The 19,791-nt window shown below is 44.8% G+C and overlaps 1 protein-coding gene across 2 annotated transcripts in view; it reads left to right on the top strand.

The window, feature by feature from the left end:
- Nucleotides 1-19,791, top strand: part of SH3RF2 (SH3 domain containing ring finger 2) — a 140,743-nt gene that overhangs the window by 105,894 nt on the left and 15,058 nt on the right. The window contains exons 6-10 of one of the 2 annotated variants that reach the window (XM_030827105.1): nucleotides 4,309-4,400; nucleotides 5,618-5,788; nucleotides 12,568-12,800; nucleotides 16,334-16,692; nucleotides 18,894-19,202. In XM_030827105.1, the coding sequence (XP_030682965.1) occupies nucleotides 4,309-4,400; nucleotides 5,618-5,788; nucleotides 12,568-12,800; nucleotides 16,334-16,692; nucleotides 18,894-19,169 (1,131 nt within the window). In that variant the 3' untranslated portion in view covers nucleotides 19,170-19,202. Of the gene's footprint in view, nucleotides 1-4,308; nucleotides 4,401-5,617; nucleotides 5,789-12,567; nucleotides 12,801-16,333; nucleotides 16,693-18,893; nucleotides 19,239-19,791 lie in introns of those variants that run through there. The other variant, XM_030827103.1, reaches the window with a different exon arrangement.

Below are 19,791 nucleotides of genomic sequence, written 5' to 3'. Positions count from 1 at the left end.
GTGTCCTGCATCTTTCATTTAGGGTGATGTTAAGATTCATCCTGCTGTTGTATGTATCACTGAGGAGTACACCGCTGTGGTTATACCACAATTTGCTTCTTGATTCACCAGGTGATGGGCATTTGGGAGTGGTTCTAGTTTTTCGTTAAAATGAATGAAGTTGCTCTGAACATTCATGTACAGGTCCTTGTATGGACACGTTTTCATTGCTCTTAAGTAAATATTTGTGAGTACAATTGCTGAGTAGTATGAAAAGTGTACGATTAACTTTATAAAAAATGGCCAATCTGTTTTCCAACATGGCCTGTACCATTTTGCATTCCCATTGGAAGGGTATGAGAGTTGCAGGTGCTCCACATCCTCACCAACGCTTGGTATGGTTGGTCCGTTTTTGTTTTTTTTTTTTTTTAAGACAGAGTCTCGCTCTGTTGCCCAGGCTAGAGTGTAAGGGCATGATCTCAGCTCACTGTAATCTCTGCCTCCTGGGTTCAAGCGATTCTCCTGCCTCAGCCTCCTGAGTAGCTGGAATTACAGGCGCATGCCACCATCCCCAGCTAATTTTTGTATTTTTTTTTTTTTTTTGAGACGGAGTCTCGCTCTGTCGCCCAGGCTGGAGTGCAGTGGCGCAATCTCGGCTCACTGCAAGCTCCGCTTCCCGGGTTCACGCTATTCTCCTGCCTCAGCCTCTCTGAGTAGCTGGGACTACAGGCGCCTGCCACCATGCCCAGCTAATTTTTTTGTATTTTTAATAGAGACGGGGTTTCACCGTGGTCTCGATCTCCTGACCTCGTGATCCGCCTGCCTCGGCCTCCCAAAGTGCTGGGATTACAAGCAGCGTGAGCCACTGCGCCCAGCCTAATTTTTGTATTTTTAGTAGAGATGGGGTTTCACCATGTTGGTCAGGCTAGTCTCGAACTCCTGACCTCATGATCTGCCCGCCTCAGCCTCCCAGAGTGCTGGTTGGTCATTTTTGATTTTAGCCATTCTCATAGGTGTGTAGTGGTATCTCATGGTGCTTTTAATTTGCATTTCCCTGGTAATTATTGATGTTGAACATGTTTTTATGCATTTATTGGCCACTCAGTATATCATCTTCTGTGGTATGTGTTGCCCATTTTTATTGGGTTCTTTGTCTTCTTATGAATGTATTGTGAGAGTTTCTCCAAACTGTTTTTATCTCCCTATCTTCTCCTTCCTTCCTCCCTCTGTCCCTTTGGAGCTATCGTTCTCCCACAGTATCTCTGTCCCAGTTTTACCTTATGCCATTCTCAGGGTCTTCCACTATATCCCCCTCACCCCTCTTCTTCACTGTCTCCTTCTTCCTCCTCATGTCGTCCTTTCTCTTCTCCTCCAGGACACTTTAAAACCTGAGAAGCTAACATCCTTTCCCATTCCCTATTAGAAATAATGCCATCACAAGCCCACAGATTACTGTCCCGGCCAGGCTCACTGTTCCAAGTGGGGGAAATACGGCCTCCCCAGATAAAGGCCCAGAAAAGTAAAAAGACCCTAGTGTAATGAAAAGATGGCTTTGCATTCTGGCCTTTTCCCCCCTCCCTAAAGGATTAATGGTGTTTGTGGATAGCAGTTCTTTTACTCAAACATAATATTGGAAATCCAAGAGTGTTAAGTGAAGTCCATCCCTTTTAATCAGTGCTCCAACAGTTTCCACACACATAAGCCCTTTAGGGGTTTAACCTTCCCCAGTCATAGGCAACGAGCAGCCTAGCTCAAAGCCAGCTCCTTGTCATGTCTCTTTGAAGGAACCAGTGTGACAATATCTGATTACAAACTCAGAACACTTTATGCAGTGCTGAGTTCCTCAGGAGGGTAACTGTGGAATGGTTTCGTTCTTCTTAATGCTTTATTATTGAGATATCATTCACCTACCATACAACTCACCCATTTAAGGTGTACAACTCAGTGGTTTTTAGTATATTCACAGATGTGTAACCATTACCATTACAATTTTAGGATATTCTATCACTTCAAAAAGAAACCTTGTGCCGTTTAGCTGTCACCTCATATTCCCCATCATCCCAACCCTTGAAAATGATCATCTATTTTCTATCTCTGTAGATTGACTTATTCTGGACGTTTCATATATATGGAATCAAATAATATGTGGTCTTTTGTGTCTGGCTTCTTTCACTTAGTATAATGTCTTCAAAGTTTATCCATGTTCTCTTATGTATCAATACTTCATTCTTCTTTATGGCTGAATAATATTTCATTGTATGGTTGTACCATATTTTGTTTATCCACTCATTAATGAGTAGACATTTGAGTTGTTTCCCTCTTTGGGTTATTATGAATAATGCTGCTGAAACATTTGCCTATAAGTTTTTGTGTGGACATACATTTTCCTTTCTATTGAGCATACACTAGAAATGGATTTACTGGGTCATATGGTAATCCTATGTTTAATCATATTAGGAATTGCCAGACTGTTCTGCAAAGAGGCTGTACCATTTTACATTCCAACCAGCAATGTATGAGGGTTTCCATTTTTATACCTCCTCACCAACACTTATTATTTGACTAAACTGGTTTTTTGATCCTACAACTTGATCTTTGGACTGTCACAATTACTACATGACCACACATACATTTACACAATCATTGACATAGACACATGTACAAAATTACCTGGTGGGCATACCTGTACACACCTCTAGAGTTCACATACATACACACAGAATCTCATAATCACAATCCCTTATACAATTGTGTCTGCAATCCCATGCAGCCCATGCAGCATACACACATCAATCCACAGTCCACTTGTGTGAACAAAACAAGATTTGCAAGGGACCAATGCCATCACACATGTGCATTAAATTGCCATGGGCCTTGAGCAAACATACATGTTTGCTCGAAACAAAGGGACACATGTATTTAATAATGCACTCACAACTACATAAACACAAACACACAAACAATAGTTGTACCCACAAAAGCATAGTCCTAAAAAGGCACACACAGAGTTACCATCATTTATCAGTAGATGACTGAAAACAGACTGAATGTATTTACTCTGGATGGCATGGAGAAGGTTTCATTATCCTTGGTGTACTAGGTAGGAAGACCTTTTCATTCATTCCTTCACTCATTCCTTTGTTCTTTAAGCTACAAGTACATATTGAGCATGCAGAAATACAATGATGAACCAGACTGACATAGTCCCTGCCCTCATGGAATTTACAGTCTAGCAAGGAAACACTCATAATCTGTGATATGTGCTCAGAAGGAAATAAGCAAGGCAATATGTTTGCCAAAGCCCTACGATAGTAGGCGGTTTACAGGTACTTTTTTTTTGAGATAGGGTCTCACTCTTTCACCCAGGTTGGAGTGCAGTGGCACAATCATGTCTCACTGTAACCTTGACCTCCCAGGCTCAAGCGAACCTCCCATCTCAGCCTCCTGAGTAGCTGGAATGACAGGCACCTGCCATCACACCCAGCTAATATTTTTTAAAAGAGATGGGGTCTATGTTTCCCAGGCTGGTCTAGAATTCCTGGGTTCAAGCGATCCTCCCATCTCAGCCTCCCAAAGTGCTAGGTTTATAGGCATGAGCCACTGAGCCCGGCCTTCTAGGAGCTTTTATCATTTTATCATTATTGTTTCCTTTATTATTCTGGAAAAGTGAAAGGGATTCAAATTCAACTTCTATAAGTAATTGGATAGGCGTGTGCGTGTGTGTGTGTGTGTGTGTGTGTGTTTCTAGCAATAGTCAATAATAAGAATATGGGCTCAGAACTTAGACTACCTGATTTTAGATTTTGTTTCATACTAATTGTGTGACCTTTCTTTCCCTCTTTGTCTCAGTTTCTCATCCAAATATGGGGATTATAATAGTTTTTTTAATAAGGATTAACTTAGCTGATACTTACAGAGCACTTAAAACTGCCTGGCAATTGCTCAGTTCTGAATCAATATTAGCCACCGTTTCATTTTCCAAGAGCAGGTTTTCATAGAGGGAGATGGGTGGGGTGGGGAGAGGGACAGGAGGAGGAGCCTGGTAGTACCCTGTGGACTGTAAATTGGATGGCTCTTCATCTTCCACCCTATCTGAGCAGTCTTTTGGAATGCAGTCCTGGCATGCCACCCCACCAGGCCATAAACCAGCTCCTCCCCACCTCCCTGTGCCCACAGCCACAAACCACAGAGAGGACGCACAATGGGTGGCACCGGGCATGGCTGTTGGTTTTCAGCTGTGTCAGGTCTTTCTGTGTAGCTGCTCTGTTTGCTGTGGGCCTGGGTTGTGGCATTCACTGGTTTTGCTTGGCTGCCTTTCTGTCTGTGCAGGTCAGCACTTATCACCCCGCACCTGTCTCTCCAGGACATTCCACAGCCGTGGTCAGTCTGCCTGGCTCCCAGCAACACCTCTCAGCGAACATGTGAGTAAAAGGCTCATCCCTTCACCCCAGTCCTGGCACAAAGGGGTCATCTTTACCATTGTACAGTGGTGATCTAGCATCACCATTCCCAAACCATCCCATCCAGAGAGACAATAGGTCGCCTTGCTTTACCACTTCCAAGTGAAATAATGGTGAAAAACAGAAATTAGGGCCAGGCGCAGTGGCTCACACCTGTAATCCCAGCACTTCAGTAAGCTGAGGCAGGAGGATTGCTTGAACCCAGGAGTTCCAAACCTGCCTGAGCAACATAGTGAGACCTCATCTCTACAAAAAAAATTTAAAAATTAGCCAGGAATGGTTGTGCACATATATTTTCCTAGCTACTTAGAAGGCTGAGGCAGGAGAATGGGTTGAGCTCAGGAGTTTGAGGCTTCAGTGAGCTATGATCATCCCACTGCACTCCAGCCTGGGCCACAGAGTAAGACCCTGTCTCAGAAAAAAAAAAAAAGACAACACAAGTAAGCAAACCACATCACTCTTAGCTCATTATTTTACAAAAGTAGAAAGAGACTGGAAGATTATATACCACAACATCACTGGGAGACTGGGTATTGAGCAATTTCTATTGTCTTGCTTTAGATTCAAAATGTTGGGTCATAAATACATGTTGTTTAGTAAACAGCAAAAAATAAATATAGCATTTTAGAAAGAAAAAACAAAACAAGAAAAACCTTGTAGAGAACACTCCCCCATTCCCTTTGATAAAACGCTCCAATGTCTCACAGTCCGTGGAGCCTGGAGGGACTTTCTGATGTCTGAGATGCCTGGGGGCCATATACTGGTGACCCCTGAATCTGGCAAACCAATGGATTGTTTCCTGAATGCCTTTGATCAGGTAGCTATTCTCACCTCCACAGCCTCATCAGTCCTGATTGTCTTTACCCCTCTGACTCATAACTGGATATTACCTGCCTGATTCCTGTGTGGACTTCAGTCACAGCTAATTTTTTGTATTTTTAGTAGAGATGGTATTTCACCATGTTGGCCAGGCTGGTCTCGAATTCCTGACCTCAGGTGATCCACTTGCCTCGGCCTCCCGAAGTGCTGGGATTACAGGCGAGAGTCACCGCACCTGCTTGACCAAGAAGGTTCTTATTGCTAACCACTGGGCAGTCTCTCTCCACCATTCCCCCGCTCCATGCCCCCCATCAGGCACGTCTTCCTTCCTCCCTCACCAGTTCTCTGTGTCTTCCCAGGTTTGTAGCCCTGCACTCCTACTCAGCCCGTGGACCCGATGAGCTGGACCTGCAAAAGGGAGAAGGCATCAGGGTCCTGGGGAAGTGCCAGGACGGCTGGCTCAGGGGCGTCTCCTTGGTCACCGGGCGAGTTGGCATCTTCCCAAACAATTACGTCATCCCCATTTTCAGGTGCGTCGCCTCCAATCCCAGACTTCGGGAGGTCGGGCCGCCCTAGGCCAGGAGCCATCTGTGTGGGTTGAACTGGTGGAAGACCCAGTGCTCTTTCAGAAAACAGGCCAAGAAAGCGCTTTTTGCTCTATAACCCGCCTATCTCTTTTAAAACAAAATAGCAAAACTAGTTATCTTTTTTGTAGCCCTTCACAGCTTACAAGCACTTTTGTATCTCTTAGCTCACTGGCTGCGCCCAAGAATCCTGTAAGGTAGATATTACGTTACAGATGAAAATGGTGTGCAGAGTTAAGCAACTTGCTCACGACCTGGATGTCAGGTTTTCTTCTGCACAAATCCCAGGAACCCCCCTTCACATCCTCTATCCCAATGCTCCATCTAGTGGCGTGATGGGAAAATGTGGTCAGATGACTTTCCCAGAGCACCTTGGGAAACTTCTCAGGCTGCTAGAGTGACCCCTAATCAGAGTTTCCATGAACTCAGACCCCTACCTCTTCCTCCACACCCAAGATGAAATGCTAGTCACCCTGCAGGGCCTCCTCCCTCACAGCTTTTCCCGATCTCTTACATTGTGTGGCATACTATTCATGTCGTTGACCCCCTCTTTGTCTTGCCACCTCATACCACTGCCACAAATGCACCTAGACCCCAAAACTATCCATGACTCCTCCTGCCTCCACCCCCCATCAGCCCAAGCAAACCCTGACTCAAGGCAGTGAGGCTACCACCACACATCCAACACTGTCTTTATGACATACCAGAGGGTCACAATCACAGGGAAAGAGCCCCATTGTATTCTGTGCGGGTCAGACCTAGTCATATGCCCACTTTTGGGGACCTTCATTTAGGTGAGGCGCCGCGTCCAGAGGAGGGCAGCAAGAATGGTGAGGAGACAGCAAACTGTATCATAGGAGAAACCGATAAAGAAACTGGGGTTATTTAACCTGTAGAAGACAAGGGACAGAGGGATCATAATACACTGTGTCAATAGGGCAGTAAATTTGTTCTGAGGGGGGCAGTGGAGTGGACCAGTGTATGCAACTGGTCTTAGTTCAGTAAACCAAGCGTTCAAGAACATCTTGGTTCAATAAAAGGCAGCTTTTTCTAGCCTATAGATTTTTCCAACCAGGCTAGCTGGTGAGGTGGTGGACTCTCTTTTTAGAAAGAGTGCCCGCAAAATCGGCCTGAGTCCTCATAGATCTAAAGTTGTATAAAAAGATTTCTTCACATGGCAGAAAGTCAGGATAAAAGATCATAGCTATGCCTTTCAAAGAAAAGTTCTTGAAATTTGTTACAAAGTTGTGAAATGTCCAAGGGCAAACTGAGGTCTATAACTGATGCTTTAATTCATTTAATTGGCAAATATTGAGTGCTAACTACATGGCAGGAACTTTTCCAGGCACTGGAGAAATACCAGTAAACAAAATATACAAAATTCCTGCTTACAGGAGCTTACATTCTAGTGGGAGAGACAAATTTTTTAAAACCAAAATATTTAAGTAATCTATGTGATGCGTTAATTATACTGGCTAACAAAAAAATCAGAAAAGGAGGATAGAATTTTGGGGGGTGGTTACAATTTTAGATAGGTTGGTGAGGGATGGCTTTGCTGAGAAGTAAGAAGGAAAGCAGGAGCCAAGCCATGTGGATCTCTGAGGGAAATGTCCAGGCTAAAGAAACAGCACAAACAAAGGACCTGTAGTAGGCCGGGCGCAGTGGCTCACGCCTGTAATCCTAACACTTTGGGAGGCCGAGGTGGGTGGATCACCTGAGGTCAGGAGTTTGAGACCAGCCTGGCCAACATGGTGAAACCTCATCTCTACTAAAAATACAAAAATTAGCCGGACATGGTGGTGGACGCCTGTAGTCCCAGCTACTGGGGAGGCTGGGGCAGGAGAATCGCTTGAACCGGGAGGGCAGAGGTTACATGAAGCCAACAGGATTGGATGAGAGCAAGCAAGGGGGATATTAGAAAGGAAGCCAGAATGGTAATGGGGTAGCCAGGTCATAAAGAATTTCCTAGGTCATAATGAGGGGTTTGGCTTTAAGCCTGTTGCTGGGTTTTGAGCAAAAGAGTGACATAATCTTAGCTGTGTTTAACCAGAATCCCTGTATTTGCTGGGTTGAGAATAAACTATACAAAGGAAAAGGTGGAAGCAGAAAAACTAGCTAAGAAGATATCATAATCCTGGGGAGAGGTGATGGTGAATTGAACCAAGGTGTTAGCTGTGGAGGTAGGGAGAAGTGGTTAGATTCTGAATACACCTTAGACAACAGGGTTTTCTAACAGATAAAATGTCAGGTGTGAAAGAATAGAGGATCCAAGGTGAGACCAAGTTTTTTCCCTGAGTGACTGCAAGATGGAGTTGCCTTTAAATGAGATAGCGACTGTTCCATAAAAGGAGCATGTTTTGGGGTATGGAGGGAAGTAAAAGCTTAGTTCACAGCAGACTAAGCCTGAGATGTCTCTTAATAATCCAAGTAAAGATGTTGGTAAGCAGTTGAATATATGAGTTTAGCATTTAAGAGAGAGCTCCAGCCTTGAGATGCTATTTAAAGCCCTGAAACGAGATGAGATCATCATGGTGGGATGAGTTGTATCCAGAGAATGACAACGAGCCAGAAGCTGAAATCTTCAAGGAGTGAGAGGAGAGACTTGGAGAATAAATGCTGACTGCAGGAAGGTGGAGTGGTGGGTAGTCAAGTCTGATAATATGAGTCAAAGCTGGGAAGTATTGAGGAGTGTGGGAAATGACCTAGAACTGACAGCGAGGAGCAAGGAGGATACCTACCCTAATTTATGAACGGTTTCTTCCATGGCTTTAAAATGAATTCCCCAGGGCCCATCCCTACGACTAGGGCATTTGCTTATACATCAGGCCTTAGTCCCAAATCCTGGTTATACCATCAAAGACTCAATAGAATAAGAGTGACCATATGCTTAATCATCCAAATTAGGACACTTTTGGGCAGGTATCAGCTGAGACTCTCCTGGGAAAATCAAGCCGTGTGGTCATCCTAAATAGAGTGTGTGCAGAATTTCATCCCAGTGTATTTCAAGGCTCCAGTTTTCATTTCTCTCCTTGGCCAAGGTCGGTCTATTGTGTTCTTGGGCAAGTCATGAGCATCTCTACTCACCCTTTCTGAATTGCCTACATGTCAGGAAACAGACAGAGTTTCAGCACAGTAGATTGCCATTGAGTTCTCCCCTCACTCCCAGTTCAGGGAAATCTGAACATATGCAAATATTGAGGTGCTACTAACATTGAGGCATGGTTTTGTTTATGGGGAACCAACATTCTCAAGAAGAATAAGTGCCTATTAGAGGATATGCTCCTGAGGGTTCTTAGGTGGCAGAGGATCAATGCTTTCACCGTGTTTATACTTTTTCCTTGATGATCTCTCTAATGCAAAAAAAGGCTCCCATCCCCACTAATCTACGACATGAATGATATATACCCAGTCCGTCTATCTGTGTGCACGTGACCCTTGTTCTTAACCACCATTTCCTTGGTGGGAAGTTTACTTCTTCCCATGTCTCAGGGATGAATAATACTGTCCTTGTCAGCTGAGTTCCTACTACTATTAGCAAGTTTTGTGTAAGAACTGAGTGGATTGGGCTACATGTGCAAGGCCCCTTTCTGCTCTTTGATTCTCTGTGTTTGGGTCCTTTTCCCCCTAGCCTTTGTCTCCTGTTTATAGTGATGGCTCTTCACTGCCATCCAGCCCCCTTGTTGTATACTGCAGCCTTTTATAAAATAGCCAGGGCCCAAAGGTGTGAGCATTTGAACATATGCTGTTACTAACATCATCACCTAATGAACTGAGCCAGCCAGAATTTGGGGATAAACTCGAGACTATAATTGACTAGAATGCTAGGATTTCAATTTAAGAGTCAGCAAGTGAGCCTTTCAGCTACCAGGAGAGGAAAAGGCTGTTGTGCTATTCTGTGGTCCAGCCCTCTGTGCCAGATGATGACACCAACCTGTCCAGCTGTTATTGACCACAACTAAATCTCTGCCACCATGTTGCCTCTTCCCAGATCCTGGAGACCTTCATTGGCTCAGGTTATACAGAACATTTGTCAAGTTTTCATCTGTCCAGCATCTAAATCCCCCTTTAATAGCAGCAACATCCCTTTGGGTCTCCTCTATTGTGCGTAGTCTTGGTGGGAGGCAGAGGTTTCCTTTCTTTTCAGAGGCTGAAGAAATGCAATCCTCCTCCTCCTCAACTCATCACCACACCTAAGGGTCAGGCTCAGCCAATATGACATTCCCTCTTGGGACTTGGAAACTTGAACAAGGGAGGAAAAGACGTGGGCAAAATTGAAGACCACTCAATGTGAGAGCAGCAGCCACAGCATATGATTGGACTCTTCCTGCTGCTGAGCTCCCTGTAGCCTCCTTGGATCTTGTTTCCAAGTCCTCTACTCTTCTTCCTTTCCTCCTATTAAATTCCCTTCTGCTCAATTAGCCAGGATCTTCCTCTTTCTTGCAACTTTCACAGACATATATGCCTACCTGGTGCCTTATGGGTGGAGAAAAGTGACAAATGGGCCACCACTTATTTGCCTTTAACTCTACACAGAGCTATACAAAAATTGTCAAGCTCCAACTGTTCTCCTTACTGGGAGGCTGCTGCCAGTGGTGAACATAGTAGAGCTGCTGTTTGTGATGCCCTTTTTGAATATTGGGCCAGCTCTTAAGGGCTAACATCCCAGTTAGAGAAAAGGACGCAGGGACCTGCACGGCGGAGCAAATCAGAGGCAACATCCACTCTTCCCACCTAAGCCCAGAATGCCTTTCAGTCTCTCCATCTGGAAAACAAAGATCATAATGTCTGTAGGTCTGGGGGTGTCATGGGGATTAATATATGATAGCAAAGTGTTTTGACATTGGAAGAAAGTGCTAGATAAGTGCTGAGCTTTCTGCCAAAAGACATAGAGGCACTCAGTGTTGGATGGGAGACTTGGGATTTAGGAGTTCCTGGAATCCAGCTCAGTGCTGAGCACAGAAAAATGAGGTCACACCTTGTTCTATAAAGAGTCATTCAAAAAGGGGACTGATGGAATAAGGCTGGTGTGGGCCTAATTAGCTGTATTCTGCCCTTGCTGCTGCTGCTGCTGCTACTGCTGCTGCTGCTGCTACTGCTGCTGCTGGGAAAAAATTTGGAACTTGTCTTTCCTGTTGCCAATCCACTTTGCAGCATCCAACACCTTGAGGCCTCTGTTCAAAAGACAGGCAGATCAGTTGCACTCTGCCATGGAAGCCAATGCTGGAGATTTCTTCCCACTGCCCAGGCCTTGTCCCCAGAATATAGTCTGACCTCTCTCTAATGAACAGCCCTACTCGTTTTCACTGACTACACCACCATAGGGACCAGAAACAGGTTGACAGCTATAGGTAGAAGTCCCCTTGCTGCGAGCATCAGTTCCTAGAGCATTTGGTTGAATATACTTCTCGGGCAGCATTGACCACAATTAAACAATGTCTTACTTATCTTCATACAATACTGGCTTGTTGTTAAACTACATATTACTTTGCCAATCAAAAGAAGGAGAGACAAAGAGAGAGAGGACAAATGAGGGTAAATGACCTAAAGGAAAACTTGGAGGCATTGGTAAGAAGGAAACCACTTGGCATCTCTGTGCCAGGGTCTTAGTTGAGTTGGTTATTCCCAGGAAATTAGCAGAGGTTACTTAATCAACAGGGTGACAAGGTGATTAATGGACTGCTCAATAGGAAATGTGATGTTGGGAATGGATTGGTAAAAGGGCAAGAAAGGCATGTAAAATGACAGTCACTCCCCATGGAGTTCAGGGAGCTGCAGACTGGAAACAGTGGATAAGGGATTGTTGTTTCATAAAACTTTAATGCAATTCTTGAAAATCATAGCCCAAGGCTGAAGAATTAAAGTCTTATGGAGGCATGTGTAGGGCCTACCAGCTGCTTTAGTTCATTTGTTTCAGGCAGAATAAAGGACTTTTCCTGCCACCAAATGATGAATGCTCCAACTAGCCAGGAGGTGGTGTAGCTCACTGGTAAGAACAGAGAGCCAGCCTAGACCCGGGTTCAAGTAGCTGCTTGGGCAACCAACTGTATAAGTCTTTGTTTTTTTTTTATTTATAAAATAGTGGCACTAAGAGTACCTAGCTTAGAGGACTATTGTAAAGAACCCATGAGAAAATATGGGCAAAGTACTTGGCCAATACCTGGCATACAGTAAGCCCTCTATATGTGTTAGCCAAAATGACGTGTCAGTGCTGAAAGCAGCATGGCAACCATTTAACAAATGTTTATTGATCCACAGTATATGCAGAGCACAGAGATATAAGTCATATGAAATCTCTGTCTTCAAAGACTTTGGAATTTGTGAAAAAGTCACTGACTCAACAAGAAATTGCCACCGTAAAATGAAATAAACACGTACAGGATCTTATGCTCTGAGCTTAAGAGCTAAAGGGATGTGGGGTGAGGAATGACGCTCTCAGAACTGGAGTGAAAAAGGACGAAATTCAAGTCTTCTAGCTCCACCAAGGCCTTGATATGAGCCCGCCTTCCTTCCCTCAGCACACCCTCACAGTTATCCGGGTGTAGGGAGGTGGGGCCAACTTTAGTTAAGCCTGTAGTTCACAAAATGGGTGTGTATGGGTGGGAAGAAGGTGAGAAGTAGCCACATTTGGTATGTGGTTGGGAGCTGATAGGTTTTTAAATAGGACTCTTGACTGAACATATTCTTTCTCTGTTTCTTCTCTTAAAAAAAAAAATGTCCAAAACCAGAAAGACCTCTAGTTTTCCAGACTCCCGGAGCCCTGGTCTCTATGCCACATGGACGTTATCCACCTCCTCTGTGTCCTCCCAAGGCAGCATTTCAGAAGGTGATCCACGGCAAAGCCGTCCCTTCAAATCCGTCTTTGTGCCCACTGCCATAGTCAACCCTGTGAGAAGCACAGCCGGCCCTGGGACTTTAGGACAAGGGTCTCTTCGGAAGGGGCGGAGCAGCATGAGAAAGAGTAAGTGGTGGCAGAGAGGTACGTGCCTAGAGCTAAGTGATGGGGGGATCTGACCCCGGGATACACAGGATGCTTTTTGCAAAAACAGGATCTTGGCTTTAAACTAAGCCCCTGCAAAGGGTATTATACAATTCCCAAATGATGAGTTTTGTTGAATGAAGTCATACCAACTCAAGGTGATGGCCCTAGGTTACTTCATACATGCTTGTTGAATGACTGGGGTGATGGCAGCCCTGAGTGCCAACATGTAATTAGAACATGGCCAACGTGGACACTGGCTCTTATTAAGACACAGTGATGAAAGCATTTGCTAGGTCAGTGCTTCTCAAACTGTACTCCAGGGAATCCCTCAGCGGGTGCCACAGGAGAAATGGAAGAATGGGGTGGACGGGCAGGGCGTGGGAGTAGGAAATGAGGATTAAGGAGGCAGTGATCAGAGCCCCGATTCCCACCATGTTATTTAAGTAATGAATGCATAGAACTTTTTTTAAAAGGTTTACAGTATACAAACTGGACAAAAGCAAATCTCCCTCATATCCTTAACCCTGAGTCCCAAGTTCTCTTCCATAGATAGATAGATGGAAACACACACACCTGTTAACCATACTCACTGCATTGTTCTATACCTTGCTTTTTACCATCATAACATCCACATTGCACACATGGCAGTACATACAGATTCTTAAGAACTATGCTTTTTTCTCTTCACATAGTGAACTTCTGCATAAGATTTCCTTTTCAGGCATTGTAAAAAGTGTTTGAAACCCAATTCTTCTACAAAACATCAACATTTTATTTTCTTATACCTCTGTAGAAGAAGACAACAAGCCAAGCCCAGAAAATATGATTTATTCTATGTTCCCTGAATTAAACTAAGCTCTGTGATCTCTATAGATGAATTAACATGAAAATGCAATATGATTGGTCAAAGCAGAAGAGTAACATGTGGGACAATATGCCCCTTTTAAAGGAAAGATCCCCACTTAAAAAGAAAGCACATATCTTAGCTTTGCTGTCCAGTGCGTTCATCTGACAGCCTGTTTGACCACCAGTCCCATGACTCTGGGCACTGCATTCCACTCAACTGTACCCCCCTCCACCTCTCCCCACAACACACGCACACAATAAGTAATCCCACCACAACAGCCTTGGAAAAATGACTAACTTCTTCTGCCTTCAGTTCACTCTTCTGTAAATGGGAAATAAAAATTCCTACCTCATCAGGGTTAACTTAATAAAACAACCCATATATGGCTGATAGCACAGTGCCTGGCACATAATAATCTGTCGGGAAACATTAGTTTTTTTATAGTTTTTTTTATTACTATCATTGCTACTACAATCAAGATCATCTTTGGTCCATCCAGAGCATGAACTCACTTAAGATTGAAAGGTTCATACACAGCTGAATGTGTGTGGCTCACACCTGTAATCCTAGCACTTTGGGAGGCTGAGGTGGGAACATCACTTGAGCTCAGGAGTTCAAGACCAGCCTGGGCAATATAGTGAGATCTCATCTCTAAAAAAATTAAAAGAACAAGCCAAGTATGGTGGCACTTGCCTGTGGTCTCAGCTACTTTTGGGGCTGAGGCGGGAGGATGGCTTGAGCCAGGGAGGTTGAGACTGCAGTGAGCTACAATCTCCTACTGTACTCCAGTCTGGGCTGTTAGTGTCTATATATAGATAGATAGATAGATTTAAAAAAGGAGAAATGTTCACACTCAGGCTAGACCACTTAGGTATGCAGAGTTGCATCCTGAAAAAGCAATTGCTCACACTTTCCTTAATATACTCCCTCTCCACCTTGGCAAAATCTTGATTGGCATGGAGCCTCGACTGCTTGCATTGTATGCACATGTAATAAGAAAGCATTAAATCTCTTGGAAATTAGGAATTGACAAGATAAATAGATAAGGCATAAAGCCAATTTTTCACACATTTACAAGAGCCTAAGGACATGTCTGCCTGGTGCTGCTTTGACTTCCCAGGTCCCAGAGGCTTTCTCTTTCTCTCTTTTCCCAAGGTGAGGCTGGCAAGCTATCAGTCTCTCCACAGCAAAGAGAAATGGCAGGAGAAATGACTGCATGAACCTCACAGGGCCGTCAGTGGAAAAATAAATGTCTAAATTGAAAGGGTCACACTTGTGTAAATGGTGACTGGCTTGCTTGCAGCAGCTGAGGACACCCACTGTGTTTAGCGAGTGTCCTGCTTTTCATGTACACATCTGGCTTGATAAGAAGTCACGATGCAGACGTGGCCTTGGCTCAGACCCTCTGTGCTGGACACAGATGACTGATTCAAACTCAAGTCCGTGGAGTGTCACAAAGGACTAACAACGCTGGCTGGGACAAAACCTACAGCTCTCTAAATGCTGAGGGACCCTTATAGAGAAATGGCCCAGTGTGTTTCTCAGGGGTGTCTCCTCCACTTCCCCACAGAATGCAATGAACTCCTGATTCCCCAGGTCACCTACAGGATATATGTCCAATGGATGGGGATCTCCTGCCCTCCAGAGAATTTGAGGGGAAGAAATGACCTTTTCCTGAGACAGGACCATCTCAATTTAAAAAAAAAAAAAAAAAAAGGAAAAGAAAAAGAATGAGCTCAGGAAGGGACAAAACCAAGCTCTTAGACCTTGCATTTTTAGGATATGTGATCCTTTACCCAAAAATAATGATAGCTAACAAACAAGCAGCATTTATCACATTCCAGGCACTATCCTGATACTTTGCACACCAAATAGAATGTAATCCTCGCAGCAGCCCAATGATATACTGTTATTATCTCCAGCTTACAAATGAGAGAACTGAGGTGCAGAGAGGTGACGTGACTTAACTCATCCCAGGCTCTCCAGGAGGAGGTCTGATTCCAGATCCTCTGTCATGAGACATTGCAAAGCCCATCCTCACAGCCCTAACTGTGGAATAATCTTTCCAAATTTGCCTTTGTCTGCTGTTGTGCTTGCCTAGCACTCACAGTGATTTCCACTCACCCTTTCTCCCTGCAGCCCCAGACAAAAAGCAACCCCCACCCGCCACATGCCTAAAGCTTCTGTCAAGATTTTCACAGCAAGTCGCTGGGCAGAGTTTTCCTCTATCCTCCTCTCTTTCTCCTTTTCCTCTCTCTCATTCTTCTCAGTTGCCTCTCCTTTGTGTTTCTCAATTTCTTCTATTTCCTATCTTTGATTCTGTCATTTGTTTCCTATTTGGTCTGCCTGCCTCTGTGTCTGCTTCACGTATGTGTGCGCATGTGTGTGTCACAAGGCAAATGGAAGCAATATACCTTCTGACAGCCCCGCTACACACACACTCACACACACCATTCAGCCAGAGAGATATTTGCTGCCAGCATCAGCAAACGGCACTAAAAAAAGAATAAGGTCACCTTTGAAAGACCCAGAGAGAATGTGAGTGCAGTCAGATTAGGAAAGCGCTTGTCTATTCTGGGATATCAGGAAGCACTGCTTACCCAGCCCCACCCAACCTACTGCCGGCCACCCCTGCTGCTGATCTCTCTGTCCTATAATTCCCCAGATGGATCCCTGCAGAGACCCCTCCAGTCCGGGATCCCCACTCTCGTGGTAGGCTCCCTCAGACGCAGCCCCACCATGGTCGTTCGGCCTCAGCAGTTCCAATTCTACCAGCCACAGGGGGTCCCCTCCTCCCCCTCGGCCATGGTGGTGGAGATGGGGTCCAAGCCTGCCCTCACGGGGGAGCCCGCCCTCACGTGCATCAGCAGGGGCAGTGAGGCCCGGATCCACTCCGCAGCCAGCTCCCTCATCATGGAAGACAAAGAAATCCCCATCAAGAGTGAGCCTCTGCCAAAACCGCCCGTGTCTGCCCCACCATCCATCCTGGTGAAACCAGAAAACTCAAGAAATGGCATCGAAAAGGTAGGATCAGAGTGACATTGGGGGCCCAACTCTTTCAATCCTGTACTATGCGTAGTGTCTCAGCTTGGAGATTTTAGTGTTGGTGAAGAAGGAACCAAAACTGCAGCCTCGAAAGAATCCTCACACATAACACTCCTCCTCCCCAACTCCTCACCGAGCCATGGCCAACATCCCCACATCACCCACGCCCTCCCTACATGTGTTACTGATTCGCCTTTATGTTTCCTGAATATTTTATACATCTTCTGAGGCCCAAAAGTGGCTTGAAAAAAAAGCATGACTTTGGCATTAGATGAATCTTGCTTTGAATTCCAGCTCTGCTGCTTGCTAGCTGGGTGACTTTGGTCAAAATACTTCACCCTTCTGAGACACTTAGTTTGCATAATCTGTAAAATGGAGGTAGAAAGAGTATTGGCCACACAGTAATGGAGTGGAGATTAAACGAGATATGTGAAGTGCTTACATAGGGTTTGACACATAATTATGCATTGTATAAAATAGGCAACTGAGACACAGGATAATGTAAGTAACATCGAGGTCACACTGAATGATAATGACTCCAACTACCTTATTGTGACCTCTGTGGCAGACGTCAGATCTGTTAACTTCTAGTCCAGGACATTTCCCACTAGAAGACATGAGAGTTTTTGTAAAAGGCTTATGTTCTCAATAATATCCTTGAAGCAGGAGGAATGGTGGGAAGAGAAGACAGTAAGAAAGTTAGGTGATGCTTATTGTTGTCTTAATTTATAGAACATCACCATCATCACATCATCGCCATCACCACCTCCCTCACCACCGCCATCAGCATCAGTCCACCATCATCGTCCATTCCCCTCAGAACGGAAAGAGGATGCAATTCCCCCATTAGTTAATCAGTTACCGAATACTAACAAGCTGGCAGGCACTGTGCTGAGTACTTCATGTGTCCCATCTACTTAATCCTGACAACAACCCTCTCAAATAGGCATTAGTTTCATCCTCATTTTAAAATTAGGAAATGGCAGCTCAGGGAGTTAAAGAACATTACCCAAGACTGCACAGTTGACACATATGTGTGGAGTAGAATCCAGATCTGATCCAAAACTCATGCTCTTACTGCTAAGCTATAAGCTCATAGGGAAAGGCATTGGAAAAAGCATTGACTAATATAAAGGTTGGGAGTTCTTATTCTGAATTATAGAAATAATTGGGAGTTTTCTAGGCCCCAGTTGCCCATTACTCCAAGCTTTTAGATACAACTATAAGCATTCTATAAATGCCCAGACCTTGGCTAGATATGATGAGGATCAAAACATATGAAGAAACTCAGATCTTAGTGGGGGACACTAGGGTTGCATTACATGGAAGAAAGACGTCATTCCTAAGCAGTACCACAGAACACTTTATTAGGCCCTAAGATAGACACTGGCTAAAGCAAATAATGTACCTATAGGTATCTGGCAGATATATAACAGGCTAGGAGAGGTGAAAGGAAAGAGGAAGAGGGGGAATTGGCATAAATTGGAGACCTTGCATCTCATATAAAGGGGGCATTGCTTCTCAGGTCCAGCCAGCTATTGTCAGAATGAGGCATAGGCCCAGTGTGCCAGAGCTTTGATTTTTTTTTTCAGAGACATATGACATTCTGATTTTTATATGCAATCTCCCAATTTTTATGTGTTGGCAAGTCAATCAAACCCTCAAACATTCTGCAGGCTAAATTCAGTCAGCAGGTGTCCAGTTTACAAACTGTGCTCTAAAGATTTATAAGGCCATTATGGAAATCTCTAAATGGAGTCATCAGGAGAGAGGCCTCAAAGAAAAGGAAAGCCTTGAGATTGGCCTTAATAGTAGGTAGAGAGGAGAGAGGCAAGGTAAATTTCTTTTATCTTCCAGAAGGGATCATACCCTCTTGCCTCAGGCTGTTTTCATAGGCGGTGGCCTACCCTATTTTGCCCAGATAAGTCCTAATGCTTTTGTGGTTCTCAATTTAAAGCCTCTGGGAAGGCTTCCCTGGCTTCTCCACTTCCAGCTGAAGTTAGATGCTCCTCTGCATTCTCAGCATCTTGTACTTCCTCCATCATAGCACTTGACACTCATCGTAGGCACAGATATTTGCAGAATGAACACATAAATGAGGCATTTCAAGTGGGGACAAGCATGGGGAAATAGATATCTCCCACCTCACCTGTGTCCATTTCCTCTCCTTTCTCGTGCAGCAAGTCAAAACCGTGAGATTTCAGAATTACAGCCCTCCTCCCACCAAACATTGCACCTCCCATCCCACCTCCGGAAAGCCTGAACAGCCAGCCACCCTCAAGGCATCCCAGCCTGAAGCAGCATCCTTGGGCCCAGAGATGACCATCCTATTTGCCCACCGAAGCGGCTGCCACTCCGGACAGCAGACAGATCTCCGGAGAAAGTCAGCTCTTGGCAAGGCCACAACCCTGGTGTCCACTGCCTCAGCCACGCAGACCGTGTTTCCCAGCAAATGAACCTACGGGTGGCTTTTCCTAGACCCCAAAGAGGTGAATTGCATTTAAATACAGTCTGCCTCCACTGAGGGCATCCTGCCATTCTTTGGGGACTTGAGCATGGGTCCTTGTTCTTCCTATTTCACTCCAGGAAAGGAAAGGTGGGAGCAGGAATTCCTGCCCTGGGTGGGAGGATAGATTGTGTAGCCTTCCAAACATACAAACATAATGATTTGATGCCGCAAGGCTCGCTTACTCAGACCAAGGAGTGAAAAACTGTCGTGCCCATTATGGCCCAGCATGGAGTATGTGGCCTCTTGTCGTCCCTGAGTTACTGTGTAGAATTTCTATGGTGTCCTAAAGGGGGCTGCAGCAGGGGTGTGACAATGGTAGGATTGTTGGCATTGCTTCTTTGACCTTACAATGTCCTCAACAAGCATTAGAACAACTTCTGCCATCTTCTGGGGCCTGTACACTGGCCACTAGTAGCTGCCATATCTTTTTCCCTCTGTAAAGTCATAATCCTGGCTGCAAAGGGAGAATTTCTGCAAGGGGTTTGAGGTGGATACTCTGAACATTCTGAGAATAAAACTAGGAGTCAGCTTCCTGAGTATGCTCCACTTAAGAAGGTCAGAGAGATCAC

This window comes from Nomascus leucogenys, chromosome 2 (assembly GCF_006542625.1).
Source record: "Nomascus leucogenys isolate Asia chromosome 2, Asia_NLE_v1, whole genome shotgun sequence".
NCBI classification, from domain to species: Eukaryota; Metazoa; Chordata; class Mammalia; order Primates; family Hylobatidae; genus Nomascus; species Nomascus leucogenys.
The sequence above is the reverse complement of the archived record's forward strand: the minus strand, read 5'-3'. Positions and strand labels throughout refer to the sequence as shown.